The sequence below is a fragment of the Macaca mulatta genome, chromosome 7 (assembly GCF_049350105.2).
Source record: "Macaca mulatta isolate MMU2019108-1 chromosome 7, T2T-MMU8v2.0, whole genome shotgun sequence".
NCBI lineage: Eukaryota > Metazoa > Chordata > Mammalia > Primates > Cercopithecidae > Macaca > Macaca mulatta.
Genome location: NC_133412.1, coordinates 27,544,042 through 27,569,390, shown reverse-complemented (window position 1 = coordinate 27,569,390; position 25,349 = coordinate 27,544,042). Strand labels below are relative to the sequence as shown.

At 42.2% G+C, this 25,349-nt stretch overlaps 1 protein-coding gene across 1 annotated transcript in view; it reads right to left on the bottom strand.

Annotated features, from left to right (window-relative positions):
- Window positions 1-2,467: 2,467 nt before the first annotated feature.
- Window positions 2,468-25,349, bottom strand: part of SLC27A2 (solute carrier family 27 member 2) — a 53,478-nt gene continuing 30,596 nt past the window's right edge. The window contains exons 5-10 of the mRNA XM_001114121.5: window positions 15,608-15,802; window positions 12,675-12,765; window positions 11,588-11,786; window positions 9,723-9,820; window positions 4,829-4,959; window positions 2,468-2,947 (exon numbers count right to left, since the gene is read on the bottom strand). Coding sequence (XP_001114121.3) covers window positions 2,771-2,947; window positions 4,829-4,959; window positions 9,723-9,820; window positions 11,588-11,786; window positions 12,675-12,765; window positions 15,608-15,802 — 891 coding nt within the window. The 3' untranslated portion in view covers window positions 2,468-2,770. The remainder of the gene's footprint in view (window positions 2,948-4,828; window positions 4,960-9,722; window positions 9,821-11,587; window positions 11,787-12,674; window positions 12,766-15,607; window positions 15,803-25,349) is intronic.

The window sequence follows — 25,349 nt, the reverse complement described above, 5'->3', positions numbered from 1 at the left end:
ATTTTCAAATGAGAATGACTTGTGCAGATATTTCTTGGGCACAATTTCTTACCCTTTTAAAAGAGAAAAATCAATCTTTAAGGGATTATCTCTCACAAGTGATGGCTTACAATTGTTTACATACATGGAAACCTAGGGGCTGAGGACATTGTGGGGTGTCTCTATTTATCTCAATGGAGCTATGTTACCTGGCCAGATTCAGGGTGGTGTGGGAAAATGGGAGACTGAGGAAATCATCAGGCTGGGAGGCAGAGCTGGGCAGGGTGTGGATGTGAGGACCTGGGTCTCTGAGTTTCTGACTGGAAGGTCTAAAACATGCGTCAAACGAGATCGGGGCAAGCAGGCTCTGGTTAATATAACACGAATATTCTGGCCAACAGTGTAAATGCTGACCTCTTACCCAAAAAGATACCCCTTGTGACACAGAATGAAGCCACTGCTCTAACATGACCCCTGCTGACATCCTGCTTCTCCTTTGACAAGATTCCAGGTAACACAATTGCACAACGTGATACTCAAAGGCTGTCCTATCTCCCGCTACTTGGGTTCCTCATTCTCCTGTAACTCAAAGGCAGAGAGAATTTTGCAAAAATTCCCAAGTGCTGACTCACAAACAATAATCATTCTAATTACTGGCAAAATTCACAAAGGTGTAGCCTATCTGGAGTTTTCTTTAGACCCTCCTCAAGTCCTCGATGTATACTAAGCACTCAGGAAATGTTTATCATTAGGTATAATGAGTGGGGGCAAGGATTTTGGTCATGATTCTTCTTAAAAGTCACCCAAGAGTGAAGAGAGTTAAAAAAAAATATTTCTAGTACTCTGTTGGGGCTGGGGGTGGCAACAGCTCTCATCATATATCATTGAGGAGTCCTAGATATGTTTGCCTGGGGCTTTATGGGGACTACACTGGAGGAGAATTGGCAAGCCATACCAGCTCCTGGTCATCTGAAGATGTCCTCTAGGGAGGGAAACTCCATGATGGAAACTTCTAGGGAGGCTGTGGTAAACTTGGGCCATGCTTTCTGGATGTGAACTCAATGACCGTGATGCTCCCATGGCCTAGGACAAGCTCTAGGTAAGGTACATGTCGTCTTGAGTGCTGTCACCCATGACCTGCTCCTGGAATTCTGTTGCAGCTCATACATGCAGAGGTAAAGCAATTAAACCCAGGAAGGGAGCAGCTAGGTCTAAGGAGAAAGGGCTTAGGTGAAAGAGCTCCTCAGAGTTTCCCAGAGCCTCCTGTGCCATCCTAAAGGTCCTCCTGTCCTTGAAAAGGGTCCGTGGGCAGGAGACTGGCTTTGGAGTGAAACCAGTTGCCATCTGGGGAGTAGGGGCACATGTAAGTGACACTCAGGTGCTAACTGGACAGCTGGGACTTATCCGGCCCACAGACATATTTTGTTTGGGATGCATAGAAGTTTAAACAATTTTGAGACTTCAGATTTCAAAAATTGGGAGATTCACATACATATCTAGATTTCTGTTTTCTTTTTAAAAAGCCAGTCAAACCTAGTAGTTGTGTGTGTGTGTGTGTGTGTGTGTGTGTGTGTGTGTGTGTGTGTGTGTTGGGGGCAGGGGTTGTAGATCAACTCTAGTGACACTAATGTTAATAAGTTCTGATGGATTTCTGTTTTCTGAATGATCAGAAAATCCCAGCAATACTTGACCTATATTCAGCTGACTGAAGCTTAGTGGCTGTCCCCAAGTTTACCACATTCATTTGTGACCTGCTTTTCTCATCCACATTACCTATGTGAATTCTGAAGACACCTGAGTCTGCAACCCCTGATGTAGCTAAAATGTATTGAACACCTTTTTTTTTTTTTAGACGGAGTCTCACTCTGTCACCCAGGCTGGAGTGCAGTGGCGCGATCTTGGCTCACTGCAACCTCTGCCGCCCGAGTTCAAGCGATTCTCCTGCCTCAGCCTCCCGAATAGCTGAGATTACAGGTGCCTGCCACTGCGCCTGGCTAATTTTTGTATTTTTTTAGTAGAGATGGGGTTTCACCATCTTGGCCAGGCTGCTCTTGGACTCCTGACCTCGTGATCCACCTGCCTTGGCCTCCCAAAGTGCTAGGATTATAGGCGTGAGCCACTGTGCCTGGCCTGAACTCCTTTTATGTACAGAACTCTGATGCCATAGAATTAGGCTCCTGTAAGGACTATAGATGGCATTATTACCTGTTGGATAATGCTGTCTGTACGCAGTGCACGGGATGCCTCTGGGTAGGGAAAGTTGGCCTCCTCACATTGGGGTAGATTTCCGTTGCGTTGGCCTCTGCTGATCCAGCCTCCTCACCCTACCACCCCTCACACCCCACTCCCCGTCTCCAGCCAGTTTTACCTAGAATGTCATTACTCTTATGAATGGGACACGTATGAAAAGTTACCAGTGAGAACTTCAGGCTTTGGAGTAATTGACACAGGCTTTGTATTAGAATAAAGTGAGGAAAGAACACAGAGATGGTGCCATCTCACATGTTGGTGTTCATTTAATTTACTATGTATTTTAAAAAATAATGCCTTCCCTCCAACAAGCTCAGTTTGCAAATACAAACAGTAGGTACACACTGAAAAATAATAATCTCTAAATCTTTTTACTTGCAAAGACTCAGCTGTCATTTTAAAAAGTCTCCCTTTACTGGTATGCATAATTTCCTAAAAAAACTGCACCTCACAATCTTCAATCAAATTAAAGTTGGATTATATCAAGTGGCTGTCCATTCTGTTTCTTTCTGGAAATGTTGAGTTATCCTCCTGGGAATAGTCAGAGTTTCAGGGTTTTAGCACTTATGGCATTATAGATGTCCTCAGTCATAGGCACATACGTTTTGGCTGTGTCGTCCAAGAAATACAAGGCATCTTTGATGACAGCGGGGTTAAAGCCCTCCTCCACCAGGGTCACTTTGCGGTGTTTAAAAGTTCCAGTGATCTCAATGGTGTCCTGAAAAACATCAAATAATCCACATTGTGGTTGCATTTTGCAATAGATTGGGATGCAGGGCAAGGGGTAGGGGTGGGGCATGGAGATCTAGCAAATCATTGGCATCCCTGGCTCATGTGACAGCTGGGAAGTGAAAGTTAAAAAAAAAGTTTTCCATTTTATTTTTACATGGACAGATAACATTGCGTGTTTTTCTCATGTACAATATGGTGTGCTGAAGTACACATACATCGTGCAATAGTTACATCCAGCTAGTTAACAAATGGATTACCTCACATAGCTATCATTTTTGTGGTAGGAGCAAGTAACATCCACTCTCTTTACATTTTCTAGTGAAGTGAAAGTTTTGTATGATACCCATACATTCTGTTCGCTGGTCTCCATTAGGGAGCCCTTTGTGAGGTATTTTTTATTCCCTTAAAGCTTTAGGATCACCGGGGGGGAGGGAGGACCTGCCAATGATGAGATACCTGTGCACAGATTTCTGAGCAGAGGCGTGGTGCTTACTGCTTGGTAAGGCTTCAGGTACCACTAGGATATCCCGACTCTAGGTGGGAGTAGAAGGAGGGATCATTTACAGAAAAACTCTGTTTTCTCAGTCTGCTTATCTTGTCTACTAGATTGAAGACTGATTTTCCCTTCAATTAATGTGTTAATCAAAATATCTGAGGATATTTCATTTTCATGCCTCTTTACCATCTGGTTGCAAAGCAAATGTCGGTGCTTCATGAACAGGAATAATCCTATACACACAATATCTGGAATCTTAAGACTTCCTTTGTCAAGTCTTCAACTACAGAATCACACAGCTCAAAATCTAAAAGTGAGAATGTTAAACCAACCAAAGGGTTAATGTTGGAGGAAGAAAAAAAACTCCCCTAGCAGTGATAGTTAAGTCTTAGGCAATTCCAGCTGGCTAACGTCCAGTTAAATTTCACACCATGGAAAGGTGTAGAACTTCTGTGGATTTCTGTATTCTTTAAAACTGGAAACAACAAACAGGGTCAGAGCATTTCTATTTGCGATGTCTGTCAGGACTCACCAAACAGACTTTGTGAGTTGTGTGCTAAGACTCTTGCTGAATGAACTGGTCTGTCATTGTAACGAGAAAGGGATTAGAATTGGATTTCCGCTAGCTGTTTTCTGATTTTTTTTTTTTTTAAGACAGGGCCTTGCTCTGTTGCCCAGGCTGGGGTGCAGTGGTGCACTCATACCTCACTGCAGCCTTGATTTCCCAGGCTCAAGTAATCCTCCTGCCTCAGTCTCCGGCTAATTTTTTTTTTTTTTTTTTTGGAGACGGAGTCTTACTCCGTTGCTCAGGCTGGAGAGCAGTGGCGTGATCCTGGCTCACTACAACCTCCGCCTCCCAGGTCAAGCGATTCTCCTGCCTCAGCCTCCCCAGTAGGTGGGACTACAGGCATGCTACACCATGCCTAGCTAATTTTGCATATTTAGTAGAGACAGGGTTTCACCACATTAGCCAGCCTGATCTTGAACTTCCGACCTCAGGTGATCTGCCCACCTCGGTCTCCCAAAGTGCTGGGATTACAGGCGTGAGCCACCGCGCTCGGCCTTTTTAAAAATTTTTAGTTTTAGTAGACATGAAGTCTCACTATGTTGCCTAGGCTGGTCTCAAACTCCTGAGCTCAAGCAATCGTCCCACCTTGGTCTCCCAAAGTCCTGGGATTACAGGCGTGAGCCACTGCACCCAGTCTGATATGACCACTTCCTTATTGGTCTATGATACTTCTTTCTGAGCTTCCTGGAAAGTGTGGTGATAATTTGGCAAATGTAGTCATCCTGGGAGAAGGCAAGTTGTTCCCTAAGAGGTAAGAATCTCCAAGACAGCGGATCACTGAATTTGATAATAAGAGATCTCACCTGTATTCTTAGAAACCGGGGCCTCGCGTAACTAGGCAGGTAATCAGCAATGTGCTGAAAGAGTTTCTTTCCGTCAAATTCGTGGTTTTCCTTCATTTTGATGGAGGCCATGCCAATGCGACCCTCATGATCTAGAAATAAAGTGAGAAAAAATTAGATGTGTTATGGCTATTTATGATGCTTTATTAGTTCAAAGAACCGTGGACTCAGACAACTTTATAGCATGGGTTTCATTTGGATAGTTGGAATTTTTATTACAAATACCTGTCGAAGATACTTTAAAGTGAATGTACTAATATTAATAGTAATAATAACAGTTGGTTGACTATTATATTCCAGGCCCTATACTAAGTGTGTTGTATTGATGATCTCACTTAACCCTCACAACAACCTTCTGAAGAGATATAGATGTTATCTCCATTTTACAGATGAAGAAACTGAGGCAAAAAGACATTAAGAGACTTATTCGACGTCAGACATCAAATACTAGGCAGGGTATGGAATTGAATTCAGGCAGCCTGGCTCTAGATCCTGTGCTTAGAACCATCATCCTTCTTTTTAGCAGCCTATACAAACACATCTGGGTAGGGAGTAGGTTGGACTGGTGGCGACAGGAAGTTATTTTTGGCTCCAGTGAAAGTCCTTGCTCCACCGTCAGGCACAACTTACTGAGCTTGGATTGTTCTTCAGGTTGCAATGTCAGGTTTGTTGCACCTCTGGGCACGAACACCACCTTGGAGACCTACATATCTGATCAAGGTTCTAATGGCTTTTCTTGTCTGCATTTCGGAGAGGATGTGCGACAGGAGGTGAAGGCAGGCACAGGGAGCTGTTTTGTGCACTCCCATTAAAGGCCCATTAGTCCCAAGAGGATGCGCCCTCCACAGAGAGAACAGATCCTACAGCAGGATATTTAGCCCAGAGCAGTTTCCAACAATTACGACTGCCTTCTTGTGAGGACAGTGGTAACTAGGTATTAATGTATCTTCTACCTGATCCAGCAGACCCAGCGGGAGCCGATCCACTTCCCTCAACTACTCAGCTGTAATCAGAGAGGAGACAGGAGCCTCCCTTGGTTACCTGGGCCCCAGCTTTTGAAATCTCTCCCATGGTGATTGTGTTTACCGATAGCTCTGAAGAAGGCAAACAGCAAAAGGAAAAAAAGATGCCCCCTCATTCGGTTTGCTTCTTGTCTGAGGGAGAGAGGCAGGGGCACTAGATCCTCTTAGTTTAGGGTCCCTAGCGCCTGTCTTAGAAATCTCAAGTGTCTCCAATAAGTTCCTTTTAGAATTAAGGCTTATGCAACAGAAATCCTCCGCATTGACCATCTCTTTGCTTCTTGCTCTGGTAGCAGCAACGCTGGACCTAGGGGCAAATGGGCCTGTTAGGTCTCAGGCCTCTGCCCCGACTCTCGGAGGGTGGTTTGGGACTAGTTCAGCTCTGTGGGGATGGTTCCAGCCTATAAGAGTTCTGGGCTAACTGTAAAGGTCAATTCTGGCCAAGGGTTCTCCAGAGCTGCACGGTCTAATATGACACCCACTGGTTATTTGTGGCTATTAAAACTAAAATCAATTATAATATTATGAAAAATTCAGTTCTTCAGTTGCACTAGCCACATTTCAAGTGTTCCATAGTGACATGGTGGCTATTGGCTATCATGCTGGATAGTGCATATGGAACATTTCCATCATTGCAGAAAGTTCTACAGACTAGTTGGGCAGTTCAGGTGTGACACCTAGAAAAAGTGAACTCCACTCCAGGCCCAAACCTAGAAATTCTCTCCTGGTCCAAAGCCGAGATGTGTGACTGCCTTGTCCTGAATCACCCATAGTGGAAGGATGCCTTACTTCAGACAGTCCAGCTGCATTTCTACTCTGGAATAGGACTGGCCTCTGTGGATGGGGGGCCAGACAACAGCAGTTGTGGCAATGAGAATCACAGAATCTGAAAGTTGGGAGGGGACTTTAGAATGTATCTCTAATCTTTCACTGCTGCAAGAGTTCTCCCAGGATCCCAGGTGGACATCCAGCTTCTCTTTACATGCCTTAGTTGGTGGAGGCATTTCCTATCCTGGGAGACAAGCCTATTCTATTGATGGTTACAGGGGAGTTCTCAGGCTAAAATTGGCTCCCTGGTCATTTTAATCCATTGGTTTTAGTTCTGATCGCTGGAGCAGCACAGAATACACCTGCTCCTCATCCTATCTGACTGTCTGCCAACAGTGTAAGACTGTCAACCTCCTCCCCTGTGTTCTGTTTCAGTGGCTCCCAGAACTCACTGATCATTAGATTCACTGGGGAATTAAAAAAAGACATGTAGATTCTGAGTCTCACACTCCAGAGCCTCTGGTCCATTAGATCCAGGCTTTAAAAAGTTTCCCAGATGGTTCCGATGATTGGCCAAATATTTGGAACCACTGGGCTTTAGTGCTTCTCAGACTTTAGTGTGTGTGTTTTTTAAAATTGTGATAAACATATAACATAAAATTTATCATTTTAACTCATTTTAAAGTGTACAATTTGCCAGGCGTGGTGGCTCACGCCTGTAATCCCAGCACTTTGGGAGGCCAAGGTGGGGGGGTGGATCACCTGAGGTTAGGAGTTCGAGACCGGCCTGACCAACATGGTGAAACCCCATCTCTACTAAAAATACAAAATTAGCCAGGTGTGGTGGTGCATGGCTGTAATCCCAGCTACTCAGGAGGCTGAGGGAGGAGAATCGCTGCTTGAACCTGGGAGGCTGAGGTTGTAGTGAGCCAAGATTGCGCCATTGCACTCCAGCCTGGGCAACAAGAACGAAACTCTGTCTCAAAAAAAAAAAAAAAAAAAGTGTACAATTCAGTGGCATTTTACACACTTACAATGTTGTACTATCATCACCAGGATCTAGTTCTAGTGCATTTTCATCACCCCCTAAATCAGACTTTCAGTGTTTTTAAGAATGTCTGGGGTGTTTGTGCCAGCACAGCTTCCTGGCCCCGCCCCAGAGATTCTGACTCGGTAGTTCGGGGTGGGCCTGAGAAACTGCACTTGTAACAGACTCCTGGGTGATGCTGACACTGCTGATCCGGGGACCCACTTTGAAGAACACTAGGCTAGATCCTTCTGTTTCATCTTCTAGATTCTCTCGCCTCATACACACTCTTTTGTGTGGTTATTCTTTTTAAAATCAAACATTTAAACGCATACACAACATTTGAGGAAGGGTCTGCAAGAGCCCAGGGTGGCACAATGACTGACAACCACAACTTAGACCCTTGTGTTAGCTCAGCATAAGGCCTGGGGAGTTCTCCAATGGGAGTATTCACACCCCTTTCCATTCTGTCCCCTCTCACAGCAAGATGTGGCCATAGTTCCCCTTGTGTCATTGTCCCAGAGTTGGGGAGGAACAAGCAAGAGATATTCTTGAATATTCTTTTTGTTTTTTTGAGATGGAGCCTCACTCTGTCACCCAGACTGCAGTGCAGTGGTGAGATCCTGGCTCACTGCAACCTCCATCTCCCAGGTTCAAGTGATTCTCCTGTCTCAGCCTCCTGATTACCGATGTGAGCTACCACCCCTGGCTAATGTTTATATTTTTAGTAGAGACTAAGTTTTGCCATGTTGGCCAGGCTGGTCTCAAACTCCTGACCTCAAGTGATCCTTCTGCCTCGGCCTCCCAAAGTGCTGGGATTATAAGTGTGAGACACCGCATCTGGCCTTAAATATTTGAGACAGAGTCTTGCTCTGTTGCCAGGCTGGAGTGCGATGGCGTGATCTCGGCTCACTGCAACCTCCGGCTCCCTGGTTCAAGCGATTCTCCTGCCTCAGCCTCTTGAGTAGCTGGGACTACAGGCACCCACCACCACACCCAGCTAATTTTTGTATTTTTAGTAGAGATGGGGTTTCACCATGTTGGCCAAAGATACTCTGGATCTCCTGACCTCGTGATCTGCCCGCCTCGGCCTCCCAAAGTGCTGGGGTTACGGGAGTGAGCCACTGTACCCGGCCTTGAATATTTTTTAAAAAAGAACAAGCACAAGGCCATGTAGAACTGTCACAGCTTGAGAAAGAGGGACTTCTGGATTTCTACTTTGAATATGGGTGGGAATCCCAAATATGAGTTGTGGGGGAATAGTAATACCTCTAGTGCCTTATATTTGCATAGTAGTTTGGAGGCCGGAATCCTCTTTGACATGTATAATCAATGTGATTTATTGTCACAACAACCCTTATGTATATATTTGATAAATATATGCTTAGCATTGATGTAATTAAAATGAATTTGTTCTCTTGACAACCTTAACTGCAGGGCTGGCATTATCCTTAATTTTAGTGATTAGCCGGCAGTCAAACAGCCGGCAGATGTTGAAGCCAGGATTCAAGGTCAGACATTGGCCCTCCTGACTCTGCTGGCAGAAGCAGATCTGTAGATGAAGCTGTGGTGACAACATTCTTGTGTGATGATTCTGAAACTTAGTGGGGTGAACTGGGCTTAGAAATCTTAAAAAGAAGAGGCTGTACAAAATCCACTTTTCCCCAGCTTTTTCTCCTAGCAACTGCACTGGCTCTTCTTTGTGCCTCCTAGTTCGGAGGCCAGGACACCATTTCTCAGCTCTTAAGCATGACACGACTTTTCTGGAGGCGTGCCAAATGTGGCGTGGAGCTCCCATATTTGAGGCTTTGTTTGCCTGAGAGCCCAAGAATGGCTGGGAGCTGAACTGAAGAGAAGGCCATGTTCAGATGTACTGAGCTGGCTTTTATAATGGAACATAAGCCAGACATAAGCTCCTTACTCCCTGGCAGCTGAAAGAGCTGTTTAACTCTGGATGGCAGGAGAAAGCAATGAGAAACCTGGGCTAAAATTATGTTTAGTTCCTCTATGGGTTTAGGTACAGATCTTATCTTGTATATACCTGGCACATGCACTCCATAAACATTCACTTCCTGGACAAAATCAACCAGTCCTACTATATCAGCAACTTCAGTGGTGGCCACATTTTCCCCTTTCCACCTGGAAGAAAGGACACATTTAGCAGAGGTCAATGGTGGTTTCTGGCCCAGATCGCAATGATGGAGAGCAGCTGTTTCCTTTAGATTTCTGCATGGTGCTGATCTCGTGTTCCTCATCTTGGCCCCTCAAACTCCCCAACTTAGTCCTGGCTGGGGTATCTTGCTTGAGGCATGAAAGGGAAAAGTATAGACCTAGATAACAAAATGTGGAATTTCAATGTTACCACATGAAACACAATACATGGAATAATGTTCTAATGTTAAAATACAGCCCTGGCTAAGAAAGGCACTGGAAATTAGAAAGAAATCTCAATGATTTTCTGCTGTGTTTAGGTCTGTCAACTTTTCAGTTACTAACTCAAGTTGCTATTTAATTCAGTTGGTGACGTTCTCTTTAATAGAACTTTATATTTTATTTCAGGGTCTCATGGCAACAAGAAAGGAAAAAATATACTTCAGTTACAGGGAGATTCTAATGTTAAAGCCAAACCAGGTGCTATTTTTTCACTTAATAAAGACTTAAATTTTGTTTTCATTAATTTTTTTTTTTTTTTTTTTGCGGTGGTGGGTAGAGTCTCGCTCTGCCACTTAGGCTGGAGTGCAGTGGTGCAATCTCAGCTCACTGCAACCTCCGTCTCCTAGGTGCAAGTGATTCTCTTGCCTCAGCCTCCCAAGTAGCTGGGGCTACAGGTGCGTGCCACCATGTCCAGCAATTTTTGTACTTTTAGTAGAGACGGGATTTCACCATGTTGGCCAGGCTGGTCTGGAACTCCTGACCTCAGGTGATACACTTGCCTCAGCCTGCCAAACTGCTGGGATTACAGGCGTGAGCCACCACTCCCGGCCCATTAAAAATTCTTTAGCCCTCCCAGAAGTATCTTCTTAATAGCATGAAGATGGCATAAAGTGATATGGATCTTAAGACATGGAATAGTAGAGATGGAAGGACCCTGCGAATCATTGTGACCCTCATCTCAAGGGCAAAAGGACTGAGGTTCACAATGGTTACCTGTCTTGATACCACTGCTGCTCAGTGGGGAGAGGTGAGCCTGGTTCTCCTCATTTCACCTGCTGTCTTTCTACTGCAGTTAGACAACTTCCATCCGTTCCTCATTCATTCATGCAAAAAGTGATTATGTGTGTCAGGCACCATGGTAGGTGCTGGGGGTGAACAGGCAGACACAGGGCCTGCCCTCAGGGAGTTTACACAGGAAGGAAGCTGTGTCATGAGGCTGGAAGACTGTGCTATGGTTGGAAGTTAATTCCATGGTCTATTAGGACTTCCAAACTTCCTTGCACTGACCTGGGGGTTCTGCAGGAAACCATCTGGTTGGGGATGAAAGGCGTTGGGGGAAGGGGCTCCGAACCCCTCACCTCCTCTTCAACTAGATCAGCTCCACACTAATTTGCATCTGATTTTATCTAAACACCTCCATGATTGGAAAGGTGAAAATCCTTGGCTGTCCTGAGAGTGACCAGTAATAATGCAGGAGAAACAAGAGGAGTTAAATGTACTTTTGTCTCCAGAAATCAGATACAGGTTTCCTGCCTTATTCTCATCTGGTGTTGCTCAGCCAAGTTAACTGTGCACTGCAGAGTGACACTTCATGCACTTCATCCCTCATTCTCTGGGAACACAGGAGTTTGACCTGATGTGCCAAAGACAGGGAAGGAAATGCACCATAACCAAAGCGGAATGCGATTCCACTAGGAGTATGCCAAAGTGCACGTGTGTTTGTTTTTGGCTCAATGATTCAGAAAAACCAACCGGAATGTATCTCCAACTCTGTCGTGGAAATAGATGAAATTTTCACGGTCAACCATTAAGAGATCTCCACTGTTGAAATAGAGGTCTCCTTTCTTAAAGACATCTCTCAGTTTTTTCTTCTCTGTCTGAGCCTTTGCTCCAGCATAGCCACTAAATGGTGTAAGTTGTGTGATTTTGCAAACCAGAAGTCCAACTTCACCTAAAACAGAAGAAAGTAAACTTATTTTATGTGCTAGAGGTCAAATTTATACATCAGCCTTCTCTTAAAACTAATGCCATACAACTTGCTGGCAACAAACTGGCTGTAGGAAGTATCATTTTCCATGCATGTATACCTGTGAATTATATGTACATATGTATCACAGACACACATATATACACCACACACACATATACTGTACATTAGTGTATATGGCTTAATTATTTTATTTTGATTCTTATTTTTTTGAGATGGAATCTTGCCCTGTTGCCCAGGCTGGAGTACAGTGGTGCAGTCTCAACCTCTGCCTCCCAGGGTCAAGGGATTCTCCTGCCTCAGCCTCCCAAGTAGCTAGGGTTACAGGTGTGTGCCATCATGCCCAGTTAATTTTTGTATTTTCAGTAGAGACAGGATTTTGCCACCTTGGCCAGGCTGGTCTGAAACTCCTGATCTCAAATGATCAGTCCTCCTCAACCTCCCAAAGTGTTGGGATTATAGGCGTGAGCCACCACACCTGGCCTGTAATTCTTTTACTGCTAATCTTTTACTGAATAATGATTTATGTACACTTACACAAACGCCCAGTAGGTAAAGCTTAAAGGTAAAGGCCACCTAAAACTACGGTTTTGCAACCACAATTACATATCCCTTCCCACAAAACGTTACCTCATAAGCAAGAAGTTGTTAAGCTAGGTTTAAAACTAGAATTATGTTATATGCAGTGGTAAATTAGCACCTTTGGAATTCCTGTATATTGGAGGGTACTTAAATAAACCCCCTTTTCCCCACTCTGATAAATTTTACCATGTGGCAATAATATGTTAGTCCTTAAAAGTCACTTGGTCAAGATAAGAAGGGGCACAGGTTGATTGAACAAGTCTACTGTACCTTTGGGAACTCTGACACAATATCCATTTTCATCACGGACAGGTTCATCTTTCTCCACATCATATTTAATCAGGTCATAAGTTATGATTTTCTAGCAAAATTAAAATGTGTAATTTTGAGAATAAATCTTTTACAATTTTTCCTTAATTGTGGTATAACAAAGTATATCTTAGGTGTACAGGTTGATGAAATTTTGCATTTGCATATACCCTTAAAACTGCCACCCAGAGAGACAGAGAAAACATTTGCATTTCACCTAGAACGTTTCCTCCTGCCCTTCTGTGACGTCAACTACTATTGTGACTTATATTGCTGTCAATTCATCTTAAACCTCAAACAAGTGAAATGAATGTATACTTCTGTGTCTGCTTCTTTTACTCAATATGTCTATAATATTCATCCATCCATGTTAGTGTTTTTTATGGCCATGCAATTTTCCCTTGTATAAATATACCATGATTGATTTATCTATTTTTCTGTTAATGGGTATTTGGATTATCTCTAGTTTTGGCCTATTATAAATAAAGCTGTTATGACATTCTTGTGTCTTTTGGTGGATGTATCACAAATGGGTTTTTAGAATCTTATGTAACCTTATATTAATATGACACTGTTAGATTTTTCACTTTTCTACGGAAACGTTATCTAACATATTTTAGAATCAAAGGCATATTTCATGCCCATGACTATACAATTATTAAAACTCTATAATATTTAAAACATAATTCAACGCATAAGAATTTAATTTTCAGCAATTCAGTAAGAGCAATAATAAATATATTATTTTCCTTACTGGAAGAAAAATGCAAATATGACAGTATTTGGATATAATTATTAGCCATGATTACTGTGTCTATTTCAAATTTATATTCAAGTCTATGTGATGAAGCAACCAATCATATGCTTTAGTATTAGCAGACAACTTCATTAAAAAAATAAGTGGCATTTATGGTCAACAAATGTAGATCTTATTTGCAGGAATGTAAAAAATTTATAGGTGGTAACGAATGTTCTTTTCCACATCAATTGCATGGGATCATCCGGTTTTTAAAGTTTTTTTTTTTTTTTAATGTGTTGCTTAAAGTAGAAAAACTGACAATAAAACATGGCACTCAATGGATGAGAAAGTAAAGAATGGGTAATGCACAGCATTAGCGGACCCTCTGAGCAGCAGTTCCAGTGAGGTGTAGGAGATCAATTCTCAGTCTGCAGCAGCGCTGCCCAGGAATCTGCTGTGATGATGGAAATATTCTCTGTCTGCATTGCTCAATACAGTAGTCACTAACCACACGTGGCTATTCAGCACTGGAAATGTGGCTAGTGTGACTGAAGAACTAGATTTAAACTTTTATTAATATAACTTAAATTTAAGTAGCCACATGTAGCTAGTGGCTACCGTTTGGACAGCGCAGGTCTCGAGGACTGTGGAGGGACCTGTGTAGCGTAGGTGGAGCTGCTGTCATTGTTAGAGAGGGTCCTTGAACTTGGGAACACCTTGAGATTAGGCCAGAATATAAGAAATGGAGTGATTATCATCATTACGGTTAACAATTATTCAAGGCTATTAAATGACAGGCATTGGGCTATAGCCTCTAAGGGCCTTTTCATATTTAATCCTTTCAACAATCCTTTTCCCTTACTGAGTGTGGGCTCAGCACTGGGTTCAGTATTTTCTCTTGTTATCTCTGTTTTACAGATGATGAAATTGAGGCCTGAGGAACATACGGGACCTGCCCAAGGTCACTCAGTTAGCATACGGTGGCACTGAGATTTGCTCTCCAGAGCCAGGGCTCTTACACACATGAACTACTGTCCTCTGAACTCTGCTGGTCTGTCCCTGGGGACACAGGTTGTGTGGAAGTCCCGGTGCGGCTGTTTCATGGCCAGACGGGATGAGTGGTCCAGAGGCACACTGACCACAGTGACTTCTCAAGCCAGCGGAGGCTCAGCATTTGCTGAACATTTCTGGGTATTTGCAGAATAGTTGGTTATCTGGAAGACTGACTGCTTGAGTACAAAAAAGACAACAGAGACCCACAAGCAATAAAATGACTGACAGGGAAAAGAGATGGCTATGTGAGCTGGCTTAAAAATAAGAAATATCCGGCTGGGCGCGGTGGCTCACACCTGTAATCCCAGCACTTTGGGAGGCCGAGGCGGGCGGATCATGAGGTCAGGAGATCGAGACCATCCTGGCTAACATGGTGAAAACCTGTCTCTCCTAAAAATACAAAAAATTAGCTGGGCGTGGGGGCGGATGCCTGTAGTCCCAGCTACTCGGGAGGCTGAGGCAGGAGAATGGTGTGAACCGGGAAGGCAGAGCTTGCAGTGAGTGGAGATCGCACCACTGCACTCCAGCCTGGGCAACAGAGCGAGACTCCATCTCAAAAAAAAACAAAACAAAAACAAACAAACAAACAAAAAAATCTTTCTGGTGGAATTATTAGGTGGACATAAATGTTCACCAGATCCTAGCACCGAGATGCCTGGGCTCCACCTCAGAACAACTGAATCCAAACCCTAGCGGGTGGGGCCTTGCATCTGTGCATATAAGAAAACTCCCCAGGTGATGGTGCTGCACCACACAAAGGGAAATACTAGGTTTCACAGTGTACTATAAGCTTATGGAACTTGTAACCTTCAGGTGTTTTATCACATACAAGTATAAACGGCATCAGGAAGACTTCGCCTAAGTTGCAGATGGCAAGGCCACAATGGATTGTTCTTAACAGAAGTTGAGATGTTTTTAATTGGAGGATCTGATGTTTTGAAGTCATCATCACAGAGAATGAGCAAAACTTCTCTTGGTGATAGGAATGGGCCATGGCTCTGATGCTGCCTGACTTCTGATAACATCATCACGACTTGGCTTTTAAGAAGTCTCCGTATTCTGAAAACTGGCTACGTATGCTCCCATTTTTCAATGTACTTACTTTCTGTAGGTAATTTACTCTTCCAACAGCACCGACTTTTCTCGTATAATTCATAAATCCAATATTGCCTTCAGTGGCAGCATAGAACTCATAGATGCATATGTCTCCAAATCTCTTGACAAATTGTCTCCACACATCTCCTCGTAAGCCATTTCCCAGTGCCAGTCTCACTTTATGATCACGGTCATTTGGTTTCTGGGGTAGGGGGAGAAGAAGGAGACCAAACTGAAACATCTCTGGAGCCTATGCTTACATATTAATAATTGCCTTTATTTTGTATGTATTTAATTTATACTGACATTGCCTTTATTACATATTTATGTTGGTTATAAATGCCCCTTAGTGTCTGCCTTTTTCCAGCCATTCACACACAGTATTCCCTATTTCTTTAGCACAAGCAGTATGGTCTGACAGCTGGAACTATGACTTAATAACCAAAACATGTCAATTCTCCCATTTTGGTTTCTAAGGAGCCAGATGAGACAATCTGACAGAACCAGGTGATGCCAACATTTAATCCATATCCAATCTAAAGTTAGAAGGATGTGTATAAGGTGTTCATAGTTACAATAATGTAGGTGTTCCTAGTTTTCTTGATGGGGCTGGTGAGCATTAGTGAATTTCCAGAAAGGAGGAGCCACATGGGAAAGATCTGTCAGAGATGGGGACAATCTCCTACCAGTGGGACCCTGAGCAGTGTCTAGGATTTTTATGACAATGAAGAAGAAAACAGGAAACGCAGTCCAATGAGAGACAGAAAGAGAAAGAGAGAGAGCACCATTTTCCACAAAGCCATTAAAGAGCAACAGTTGGAGCCTGTGGGAACTGGAGGGAAGAGTTGACCACGCCCTGCCGTGTTTAACAGGTAGACCCCAGCGTTCATAAGACCAGGCAGAGCTGAACCGACACAACAAAACTGTCCCTGTGGGATGGGGAGGGGAAGAGGAGGAGGAGGCCACCTCCCAGTTGCCTCAGGTGGCCTGCGAAGAATATGATTTGCTATAAATAAAGATCACAAAGGAAAGTGTGTTTTGGGTGTAAGGACTGAAAGGAGTCTTTCTGGTGTCAGCAAGAGAGGTGGGGCTATGACCAGGCTGCCTTCCATTCAACCATACTCATTTAGGAGACCCCAAAAATATGTCCATGCCAATGGTTTTATTTATTTTATTATTTTTAATTGTTAACAAAGACTAGTCAAGTACAGTAGTGAGAAGAGGGGAAACAGTAGAACAAGAAGTTTGATCTATAACTGTGAACAATCAAGTGAGATAACTCACTACCTTCAGACCAGCCCAGTGATGGTTTTAATGATATCTTATGTTAACAATGTAATTTATGTCTTCCAGGAAATCACAGGCTGGTGGAAGAGACAAATAAAATAAATAGGAATAATTTTACCCTGTAAATTCTGTTACTCTATGACCTTTATTCTATCAGGATACAGAATGAAATGGGGTAAAAGTGCTAGGTCATTAGGGCTGTCCTCTCACATCAACTGTTAATTTCTTTGATAAAACAGCAATTGCTTAGAGCATTTTCTACATTATTTACTACAGTGTGAAATCACTGTGAAGTGGTTTTGGCATAAGAATTCCTCTCTGAAAAGAACTATAAGGGGGCGGGACTTTGGCAGGGCAATTAAAAACCACACCAAGACAAACTCTGAACTGGTTTCCATGCAGGAGGAGCTAAGGGGCCAGGGAAGCAGAAAATATACATTTAATCTTTAAGTAGTTTGGCCAGAACATATGCGGCTCTTTGAGGAGTCCTAACCAGAGAGGCGGACTGATGCTGGTCACTGGTGAAAATGGACCCCCTGAGCAGTCATTCCGAGGAGGAAAGTGTCAAGAGAGACCAGGGCCCTCCACTGCCAGTGGCTCTTACCCAGGGTGTCTGGGAGAATTGCCTGAGAAGCCTTTTGAACCTGCACGAGACTTAGACATTCAGACTGAGTAGGAATCTATTTTCTCTTGCTCTCTCTCTTTTATTTTTTTGAGACAGGGTCTTGCTCTGTTGCCTCGGCTGGTACAATTATGGCTTACTGCAGCCTTAACTCCAAGGCTCCTGCAATCCTTCTGCCTCAGCCTCATGAGTGATTGGGACTACAGGTGCATGCTACCATGCCCAGCTAATTTATTTATTAATTTTGTAGAGATGAAGTTCTCACTATGTTGCCCAGGCTCATCTTGAACTTCTGGCCTCAAGCTATCCTCCTGCCTCGGCCCCACAAAGTGCTGGAATTATAGGCATGAGTCACTGTGCCCAGCCAGAATCTATTCTCTTCTGGTCCCTAGGTCACTGACTCTACTCCGCTTTATAATTACCAAGCTCCTGTAAGTCGGGAGATCGTATGTCTGGTTTGCCAGGGCAAGCCCTGGCTATACGTGTCCTGGAATGCTGGTTATCTTTCACTACCTTCACTCTCAAGTGTCCCTGTCTGGCTAATGAATTGTAGGGTCACCCTGCCCACAAGGCACTATCCTCCTCCATAAGGACTGTCAGTATTCAGAGACCACCCACTCCTACTGCCGTCCCAAGGATAAAACATCACACATGTTTGAAAACCTGCTTTTGCTTAAAGAAAATCACCTGAGCTGGGTGCTCACCTGCTCCAGGCTTGCATGAGAAGCTCCAAAACAGCATTCCCACATGTAGACCCAAGGTCTGACTTATCCCACATGCAGCCCACCAGCAGCCCTTGTCTTACCCACTTCACTTACTTCCTTGTCTATTGGATGGTGATCACCTATCTCCCTCATTAAATGGCAAACTCCTTCGAGGCCAATGTACGTGTATCTCTATGTCATCCCCAGTGCCTGGACCTGTGATTTGCATACAGTATAATCCTGGCAGTAAAATAAATAATCTCTACCAGGAAACCTCACTCCCTGTTCAATAACTAGTGGCCGGGTCAGGGCAGGGCTTAGGGTGCAGGAGGCCGCAGGCACCCTGGGTGTGTGGGAAGCTGACCAGCCAGCCTCACAGGTGCAGCTGTCACCTGCCAGTGGCAGGTAGCTGAGCTCATAATCACAACACCATGGGTTCAGTTTTCATCATCCAGCTGAAGAATCTTATTACATCAGCAAAAGGGATTAAGGCTGGAAATGTTTGTGGGCACAAATGGGAGATCCTGGAGCCTTCTAAGATGTCTGGTTCTCACCTAAGCTTCTGCTCACCAGTGACTGAAAGAGTATGACTCAAGTTTTCCTTTCCCATAGGGGGAACAGTGTTCCTCCATCACCAAAGCCACTCCTCAGAGGAACTGATTTCTAGATCAAGGGTCACCAGCTTATTTTTTTTTAAACAAGGAAAAAAAAAAAAAAAACAACTTCTTCTTCACGTTAGAGCTAAGGTGAAACATGCAAACACACCGGGGGGCTAAATTCACACTGGGCCTGAATAACTGATGAAGAGCAAGAGGTCAAGATGTCCAGAGAGGAATGAAGGGTGCCAGGTAATTAGAACAGGCAGAAAGCTTCTATTGAGGGCTTTTCCGTGGGTCAGGCAGTTGACCTGTTTCTAAAGAACCCTATGAAAGGTGATAGCTAATAAAAGTATTTGCCTCATATTACAATTGAGGAAACGGAGACTCAGAAAGCTTAAAATAATTTCCCCAGGATCACAAAGGTAGCAAAACGATTGCTCCGAGATTCAAATCTGAATCAACGTGACTTCAGAGAGCTCTTTTCCTTATGTTTTTTAAAGCCCTGCACTTGAGGGGGCATCCACTGTGCTGCCCTTCCTTACTCATACCCACCAATAAATCCCACTCCCCCCAAAAAAAGAAAAAAGGAAAAAAAGCAACAAAGAGCATGTGCCACACACATAGTGTAAGGTAAGAATCCAATAGTCCTGAAAGACCCTTAAATGAACAATGCTGTATTCATGACATCTACCTGTTCCCCCCCTTTACCCCCAGTTTACCACCCAGAGGCAGACACTTAACTCTTGTAGCTGCTTCTTGCTATCTGCATATTTCTAAATTAAATGCGTATACTTCTTTCTCTTGTTTCATCAATTTCAGATTTCCTCTTGTGGTAGACGAGGATTTAGCTCTTTCCTATTCTCTCTTCCATTTTTCCAGTATCACAATTTTTGGTTAAATCAATATTCGGTGCTCACATTATTCTGCCCATAATACAACCCTGAGGAGCCAAGTAATATGCTATGAACAAATTTTTATTTTTCCTGGAATTAATTGCCTTTCTGCCCATTTGCTTCATTTCCTTAGTTTCTATTGGTAAGTTTCCCCTTATCCTCCAATAACCTCTAAAATTTTCCTCATGGTGAAATCTGTCTGCTGATCGAATTTCCTATTTTCTATTATGCTTCTTTGTCTCCTTTGCTCCAATCTGGACTAGTTATTTTTGAAGCCTGGGGGGTCCCTTTGTCTCTCTTTCCTGGATCCTGTGTTTTCCTCTCCTTTTTTTTCATTCTCCTGTTTGGATGGAATATTTTCTTTAGTAACTTCTGGAAGGGGAGTATGTACATAGTAAGTTTATTTATTTTATTTATTTTTTGGTGGAGACTTGGAATATATGAATATTGTATACCCGAGTGATGATTTGGCTGGATACAGAATTCTAGATGGGCAATAATTTGTATCTAGAATTTTGAACGCACCACTCTTTTGTTTTTCAGCTTGCAGTGTTGCTACTGACAAGTCAAACTTTCACTATATTTTTTTGGTAGTCTTAAATTTCATCATGGCACAATTTCTTTTTCTTCCACTAATTTTATTAGGTACTCCATTTGTCCTTTCAGTCTGTCCAGCCCTCGGATGTTTTCCTGTATTATTTCTTTGATCATTTCCTCCTCTCCACATTCTCTATTCTCTTTTCCTGATTTCCAATTAAATATATATGGGATCTCTTTGATTAATCTCTAATTTTCCTATCTACTCTCCCTTTATGCCCATCAATTTATCTTTTTAACTTTCTGTAAGATTTCTCAACTTTATCTTCCAACCTTTCAATGAATTAAAGATTTTTAAACATCATTTTAATTTTCAAGTCTGATTCTTTTTTTCTTGTAAAACAGTACACTGTTCTTGTTTTATGGATACAATATCTTCTTCAGTCTCTCTGAGGATATTAATGACACATTAAAAACATTTCTCCTTTTTTTTTTTGAGACAGAGTCTCGCCCTGTCACCCAGGCTGGAGTGCAATGGCGCGATCTTGACTCAATACAACCTCTGCTTCCCGGGTTCAAATGATTCTCCTGTCTCATCCTCCCCAGTAGCTGGGATTACAGGCGCCCACGACTGTGCCCAGCTAATTTTTGTATTTTTAGTAGAGACAGGGTTTCACCATGTTGGCCAGGCTGTTTTTTAACTCCCAACCTCGTGATCTGCCTGCCTCAGCCTCCCAAAGTGCTGGGATTACAGGCGTGAGCCACCGTGCCTGGCCTCTTCTGTTTTTTGAATTGATGCTTCTTTTCTTTTGATGATCCTTTCTGTAGGAGGCTTTCCTCAGGTGCTCGGTGATTCTTCATGTTTGTTCAGATTTAAGAGTAAGGCAACAGAAAGATGATTGGGCAGTTTTGTGGGGGCGGGGCGAGGGGGCTACTGCTAGGTGGGCTGCACTGCTGGTTGATGAGGCAATGAGCCCATGTCCAATGTCTTTTCCGGGAAAGTTTAGTTCTTCCTAAGAATTACACTCCTTCAATATCCTGCCTGCAAGCATAAACTGGCTACTGGAGTTCCAGTATCTGTGCAGGGGAAAGGAGCTGGGGAGGGTCTCCCTGGTTAGTATGCAGATATTTTCTTGATTTCTGTTTTCAGTGCCTCATCCCTGCTCTCCTCTGTTCTTGGGGTCCTTCAGTCAAAGCTTCATTAACTCTCCAGAGAAAAATCCTCCTGTCTCCCACACAGTGGGAGAGGGGAATAGCAGGTCCAGCTACTTCTTACACAGATTCTATTAATTTTTATTTTTCCATAAGTTATTCGGGGTACAGTTGATATTTGGTTATATGAGTAAGTTCTTCAGTGGTGATTTGTGAGATTTTGGTGCACTCATCACCCAAGCAGTATACACTGCACCATATTTGTAGTCTTTTATCCCTCGTCCCTCTCCCGCTCTTCCCCCAAGTTCCCCAAAATTAATTGTATCATTCTCATGCCTTTGTGTCCTCATAGCTTAGCTCCCACATATCAGTGAGAACATACGACGTTTGGTTTTCCATTCCTGAGTTACTTCACTTAGAATAATAGTCTCCAATCTCATCCAGGTCACTGTAAATGCTGTTAATTGATTCCTTTTTATGGCTGCGCAGTATTCCATTGTATATATGTGAATTGGGCTGCTATAAAAATGCATGTACAAGTATCTTTTTTGAATAATGACTTCTTTTCCTCTGGGTAGATACCCAGTAAGTGGGACTGCTGGATCAAATGGTAGACCTACTTTTAGTTATTTAAGGAATCTCCATGCTGTTTTCCATAGTGGCTGTACTAGTTTACATTCCCACCAGTAGTGTCCCCTGTTCACTGCATCTATGCCAACATCTACTGTTTTTTGATTTTTTGATGATGGCCATTCTTGAAGGAGTAAGGTGGTATCACATTGCAGTTTTGATTTGCATTTCCCTGATCATTAGTGATGTGGAGCATTTTTTCATATGTTTACTGGCCATTGGTATATCTTCTTTTGAGAATTGTCTATTCATGTCTTTAGCCCACTTTTTGATGGGATTGTTTGTTTTTTCTTACTGATTTGAGTTTGTTGTAGATTCTGGATATTATTCCTTTGTCAGATGTATAGATTGTGAAGATTTTCTCCCACTCCATGGGTTGTCTGTTTACTCTGCTGACTGTTCCTTTTGCTGTGCAAAAGTTCTTTAGTTTAATTAGGTCCAACTATTTATCTTTGTTTTTATTGCATTTGCTTTTGGGTTCTTGGTCATGAAATCCTTGCCTAAGCCAATGTCTAGAAGGGTTTTTCCAATGTTATGTTCTATAATTTTTATAGTTTCAGGTGTCACGTTTAAGTTCTTAATCCATCTTGAGTTGATTTTTGTATAAGGTGAGAGATGAGAATCCAGTTTTATTCTTCTACATACGGCTTGGCAATTATCTCAGCACCACTTGTTGAATAGGGTGTCCTTGGCCCCCTTTATGATTTTGTTTACTTTGTCAAAGATCAGTTGACTGTAAGAATTTAGCTTTATTGCTAGGTTCTCTATTCTGTGGCAATGGTTTACATGCCTGTTTTTATACCAGTACCATGCTGTTTTGGTGATTATGGCCTTATAGTATAGTTTGAAGTGGGGTAATGTAATGCCTCCAGATTTGTTCTTTTTGCTTAGTCTTGCTTTGGCTGTGCGGGCTCTTTTTTTGGTTCCATATGAATTTTAGAATTTTTTTTCTAATTCTGTGAAGGATGATGATGGTATTTTGATGGGATTGCATTGAATTTGTAGATTGCTTTTGGCAGTATGATCATTTTCACAATATTGATTCTACCCAGCCATGAGCATGGGATATGTTTCCATTTGTTTGTGTAGTTTATGATTACTTTCAGTAGTGTTTTGTAGTTTTATGTAGAGGCCTTTTGACTCCTTAGTTAGGTATATTCTTAGGTATTTTATTTTTTTTGCAGCTATTGTAAAAGGGGTTGAGTTCTTGATTTGATTCTCTGCTTGGTCACTGTTGGTGTATAGAAGAGCTACTGATTTGTGTACATTAATTTTGTATGTGGAAACTATGCTGAATTCTTTTATCAGTCCTAGGAGCTTTCTAGAGAAGTCCTTAGAGTTTTCAAGGTAAATGATCATATCATCAGCAAGCAGTGACAGTTTGACTTCCTTTTTACTGATTTGGATGCCCTATATTTCTTTCTCCTGTCTGATTGGTCTGGCTAGGACTTCCAGTACTATGTTAAAGAGGAGTGATGAGAGTGGGCATCCTTGTCTTGTTCCAGTTCTCAGGGGGAATGCTTTCAACTTTTCCCCATTCAGTATTATGTTGGCAGTGGGTTTATCATAGATGGGTTTTATTACTAAGGTATGTCCCTTGTATGCCGATTTTGCTGAGAGTTTTAATCATAAAGAGATGCTGAATTTTGTTGAATGCTTTTTCTGCATCTATTGAGATGATCATGTGATTTTTGTTTTACATTTTTTTATGTGGTGTATCACATTTATTGACTTGCATATGTGAAACCATCTCTGCATCCCCGGCATGAAACCCACTTGATCATGGTGGATTATGTTTTTGATATGTTGTTAGATTTGGCTAGCTAGTATTCTGTTAAAGATTTTAGCATCTGTGTTCATCAAGGATATTGGTCTGTAGTTTTCTTTTTTGGTTACATCCTTTCTGGTTTTGGTACTAGGGTGATTCTGGATCCATGGAATGAATTAGGGAGGGTTCCTTCTTTCTCTATCTTGTGGAATAGTGTCAAAATAATTGGTACCAATTCTTCTTTGAATGTCTGGTAGAATACTGCTGTGAATCCATCTGGTCCTGGACTTTTTTTTGTCAGTAATTTTTAAATTACCATTTCAATCTCGCTGCTTGTTATTGGTCTTTTCCAGGTTATCTAATTTTTCCTGATTTAAGCCAGGAGGGTTGTATTTTTCCAGGAATGTATCCATCTCTTCTAGGTTTTCTAGTTTATGTGCATAAAGGTGTTCACAGTAGCCTTGAATTATCTTTTGTATTTCAGTGGTGTTAGTTGTAATATCTCCTGTTTTGTTTCTTAGTGAGGTTATTTGGATTTTTTCTTTTCTTTTCTTGGTTAACCTTACTAATGGTCTATCAATTTTATCTTTTCAAAGAACCAGCTTTTTGTTTCATTTATCTTTTGTATTTTTTTTGTTTGTTTGTTTCAATTTCATTTAGTTCTGCTCTGATCTTGGTTATTTCCTTTCTTCTGCTGAGTTTGGGTTTCGTTTGTTCTTGTTTCTCTAATTCCTTGAGGTGTGACCTTAGATTGTCTGTTTGTGTTCTTCCAGTGTTTTTGTTACAGGTGTTTAGGGCTATGAACATTCTTTTTAGCACCGTCTTTGTTGTATCCCAGAGGTTTTAATAGGTTGTGTCATTATTGTCGTTTAGTTTGAAGAATTTTTTCATTTCCGTCTTATGTTTTTGACCCAATGCTCATTCAGGAGCAGGTTATTTAATTTCCCTGTATTTGCATGGTTTTGAAGGCTTCTTTGGAGTTAATTTCCAGTTTTATTCCACTGTGGTCTGAGAGAGTGCTTGATATAATTTCAATTTTCTTAAATTTATTGAAGTTCGTTTTATGGGCTACCATATGATCTATCTTGGTGAAAGTTAGAAAGTTATGTGCTGTTGAATAGAATGTGTATTCTGCTGCTGTTGGATGAAATGTTCTGTATATATCTGTTAAGTCCATTTGTTCCAACGTATAGTTTAAATCCATTGTTTCTTTGTTGACTTTCTGTTTTGATGACCTGTCCAGTGTTGTCAGTGGAGTACTGAAGTCCCCCACTATTATTGTATTGCTGTCTATCTCATTTCTTAGGTCTATTAGTAATTGTTCTATAAATTTGGGAGCTCCAGTGCTAGGTGCATATATGTTTAGGATTGTGATATTTTCCTGTTGGACAAGGCCTTTTACCATTCTATACTGTCCCTCTTTGTCTCTTTTAACCGCTGTTGCTTTAAAGTTTGTTTTGTCTGATATAAGAATAGCTTCGCCTGCTCGCTTTTCATGTCCTTTTGCATGAAATGCCTTTTTCTACTCCTTTACTTTAAGTTTATGTGAGTCCTTAT